Below are 3,933 nucleotides of genomic sequence, written 5' to 3'. Positions count from 1 at the left end.
TAAATTGACATTTAGCCTTATAATTAAAATTATTTGGAAAATTTTACAGGGAATCATTCTGAAAACTGCTCTATATCATAAGCTAATTGCTGCGTTTCGTTACACGAAGGGATTTACATCCAGCAAATCGGGGATTTCAAACTTCAAATTATAGCTGCAATAGCTTTCTCTCTCATCCTGATCCGTCCCATTGCCATTGCCAGAACTGAAATACGTAGAATTTGAATTCAACGGCGTCGGACTCGAATTCAGAGTGGAAGTTTCCGGCGAAGGGTCCATAATTTGTTGAAGGGGTTCTTCAATTGAGCCATAAACATCGAGACTTGGAAAGTGAACATACTCTGAAGACGGATAATTAAAGCCGTTCACATTGTTATTTGAGGAATCTTCATTTGGGTGTGGGCAATATTGCGAGTAAGAGTCAGAGAAATTCGATGGTAATAATAATTGGTGGCCGGAGGAATAATAATCGGGCTCCAAATATTGGGTTTCACCGCCGCAAGAAGTGGCGGTGGACGGACTGCAGCAGGCGGAAACTTCATGTAGCGGCGGAAGAGTTGCAGCAGACTGGTCAATTTGGTGGTGGGGATGGGGAAGTAACTGTAACTGAGAGACCATGTGGGATTGTTCATGATTTTCAACGTTTTGCAGCAGAAAATTTGGACTTTGACATTGAGAGACATTATTAGACGACATGAAAGAGCTGGCCAATCTAAGAAGTTCAGGGTTAATTGAGTTGTGAATCCCAATCAATCTTGAGAAGCTGTTCATTTGGGAATTGGGATTGTAAAAAGATGAACCCAAAATTGAAGATAAATCAAGAAGATCAAGCCTTGGACTGTGGGTTGCTGGGTCGATTCCCATTCGGAGGAGTCTTTTTCTAACGTGGGTGTTCCAGTAGTTCTTTACTTCATTGTCCGTTCTTCCTGGTAATCGAGCAGCAATTGCAGACCACCTTAAAAAAAACAGTTAAAAACCAAACATAAGAAACCAACACACACAAAAGTGTAGAGACAATAATCATAGCTTTGTGGGACTCAATTACTTGTTGCCCAAAATGGAATGCAGCTGAATAATCGTCTCTTCTTCCTCAAATGAAAATCTTCCTCTCTTGATATCTGGCCTTAGATAATTTGTCCATCGAAGACGACAGCTCTTTCCACATCGTTGTAAACCTGAAACCAAGGCCGACAGACATTAAGAATATGAAAATAAGATCCAGTTTTTGGGAGATTTTGAAAGTACCAGCATTTTTGGGGAGGGTTCTCCAATTTCCATAGCCATGTTTCTGAATATAATCAATGAGTTTCTGATCTTCTTCAGGAGTCCATGGGCCTTTCTTGAGACCATCTTTTTCGCAGCATGGAGTTCTTCCCATTGTGCTTTTGGAAGATTTTGATGGTCCTTTTGAACAAGAAATACTGTAAATGAGAATTAAGTTATAAGGAAATTGAGAAGAAAAATGGATTAATCATATTATGAAAGGACAGTAATTGGAAGAAGCTGTATAAATAGAGAGGGAGAGGGAAGAAGAATGGAGGAAGTCAAATGGGCTGGGTGCCGTCCACTGTATATTACTTTGGCTTTAAAATGCTGACGTGTCATTTTTCTTGTTGACTGGAAATTACTGAAATAGACTGCAATTACCTCCATTAATACCTTCATTTGCCACTAAATTAATTTCTAAATTGCATTTAATGATGAAAATTAAGTAAATCATACCATATTATGGATTAACGTCTTGTGTTGTCAATGACGTGGTGAAGCCACGTGGCCCATCTTGTTCATAGATCCCATGGCGCCACCCTCCCACGCCTTTTTTTTCTCCTTCCTACGTGCATGGCTTCCTCTCATTGGCTGGTCCAACTAGTCAACATTTTTCTATTCTCAAAAAAAAATGAAACAATAAAGCAAAAAGACATGATTATCCTTTTTATGTCGACTCTTAAAGGGCTTTTTGATATGTTTGTATTCTTTTAGGAGCAAGGACTTGTGAGGGTAGTTTTGTCCAAGAAAGAGGAATTTCGCATGCATTCACACAAGATATATGTACGGAGCTCCATGTAGTAGCCTTTAATGCCCAATTATTACACAATAAATTGCATTAGTTTAATCAATCATATGATTTTCAAAATCTTACGCGTGTCTTCTTGGCAGCCGTTTGTCGGTCCAGTATCGACACGAAAGGAGGCTCGTATTTCCGCTGAAGCTTTTCAATTCACGTCTATTTCTTTGAAATCTGTAACCATGCTCATCCTTTTCCCATTCAACTCTGTATTTCATACATCAATGAAAATATGTCATAGAAAACAACAGAGATTAATCCAGGCATAAGCTTAAGAGTGAATATGATTATTTGTCATGGTATATTTTAGTACTAACATTTGAAGCACATAAAATAAGTAAAATATTATTTCAATGTTAAACGTTAGAACTTATGAAATTCAAATATATCCTTCTAGGAAAATAAAATTATAAACATGATTGATTAGAAATGTAATTAGAGAAATAGAAAGAAAACAGATATCCTACTAAAAAATTTTAACCATTTGAACTTTCTATTTGGAAAACATAAATGACTAGTTAACTCTAATCCCTTGAAATCCTGTTCTTCAGAATCAACACGGTTAAAATACTAAATATTTGAGGAATAGAATACTAAATAAAGTACGACAACATTTTAAAATTATTAATTTGAGAATTTGGTTTAAGCAAAGTCAATCGACTTTGTATATAATCAACCAAGCTTGGACACGTTTCAGTTAGATAGATGAACAATGGTTGGAGCCAGCTGCCCACCAATTCTACTTCTAAATTTGATGTTTTTATAATGCCTAATGGTCACTTCTACCATGGAAAAAGTGAATATATGCCAAAAGACAACAAATTTCTCTCACCCATCTTAATCTCAGATCAGGAGGGTCAAATAATATGTTAGGGACCCAACAACATTTTATAAGGAACGTTTTCTTTTCTTTTCAGGCCAAGACATTTGAAAATAGAAGAGTTCAAATTCAAAATGATTATTTTAAACCCCTTAATAGTGTGATTAGCCTTAACTTTCTAAAATTAACCTCATAGGGCTAAAAGTGTCTTTCTACAATTTTATATGCTTAGTAACCAATAAAAATCACATTTAAAACATCGATTCTAAATCATCTTTTAAAAAACCCTTCAAAGCTAATTTTTCAAAAAATGATTGATATCAACTTCACATAAAAATTACTTTTAAATATACTTCAACCAAATGCACTAGAAAATGAAACCAAGCATATAAGAAGTTTATGAACATTGCTTGAAAAGTTACCAACAAAGACGGTTTAACTAATAGGTTCATAAAATTTAATGGATTCTTTATGCTTATGAACATGCAAGCTTGGAGAAACTTTAGACTCCAAAGACTTAGTAATATAATTTCAATAAAGTATACTGAATTCACACTTCATCAAACATAGGAACTTTAAAGCGGCTAAATATTTGTTAAAGACTTCATAGAAATTAATGTCTACTCATAAAACTATATATTTATAGTGGCCAAATTACACAGAACCTAACTTGAACACCCATGTGATCGACGGTAAAAGGAAATGAACCCAATCCAAAGTCCTAGGGATCAGTTTTTTAGAGGGCCATTATTCTCGTGGTAGCAAACTTTTGTCCATCATGCCAGATACGGAAAAGTTCTCATTCTTTTTCCTAAAAAAAGAACGGGATCCTTGGAATGCTAATAAAGATGGGTCATGCTATTGTCTTCAAGCCAATTAGATTTTGGTCAAATTATAAATTTAGACGGAAGTTTAAAGTTTAATCCTATAATTTAAAATGTTAGAATTTAATCTTTATAGGTTTGATAAAACCTCCCCAAAGACAAAAAAAAAAAAAAAAAAAAAAAAAAAAAAAAAAAAAAAAAAAAAAAAAAAAAAAAAAAAAAAA

At 34.6% G+C, this 3,933-nt stretch overlaps 1 protein-coding gene across 8 annotated transcripts in view; it reads right to left on the bottom strand.

Moving 5' to 3' along the window:
• LOC111433504 (transcription factor MYB41-like) overlaps nt 1-3,933 on the bottom strand; it is a 7,769-nt gene continuing 3,836 nt past the window's right edge. For 2 of the 8 annotated variants that reach the window (XM_023070546.1, XM_023070551.1), the window contains 4 exons: nt 1,723-2,272; nt 1,246-1,627; nt 1,046-1,175; nt 1-955 (listed from right to left, as the gene is read on the bottom strand). In XM_023070546.1, coding sequence (XP_022926314.1) covers nt 100-955; nt 1,046-1,175; nt 1,246-1,378 — 1,119 coding nt within the window. In that variant the 5' untranslated portion in view covers nt 1,379-1,627; nt 1,723-2,272 and the 3' untranslated portion in view covers nt 1-99. Of the gene's footprint in view, nt 956-1,045; nt 1,176-1,245; nt 1,638-1,722; nt 2,273-3,933 lie in introns of all 8 variants that reach the window. The other 6 variants (XM_023070549.1, XM_023070545.1, XM_023070547.1 and 3 more) reach the window with 6 other exon arrangements.

Source organism: Cucurbita moschata, unplaced genomic scaffold (genome assembly GCF_002738365.1).
Source record: "Cucurbita moschata cultivar Rifu unplaced genomic scaffold, Cmos_1.0 Cmo_Scf00043, whole genome shotgun sequence".
Classification (NCBI taxonomy): Eukaryota; Viridiplantae; Streptophyta; class Magnoliopsida; order Cucurbitales; family Cucurbitaceae; genus Cucurbita; species Cucurbita moschata.
Note: the sequence above shows the minus strand (reverse complement) of the source record. Positions and strands in the feature narration are given on the sequence as shown.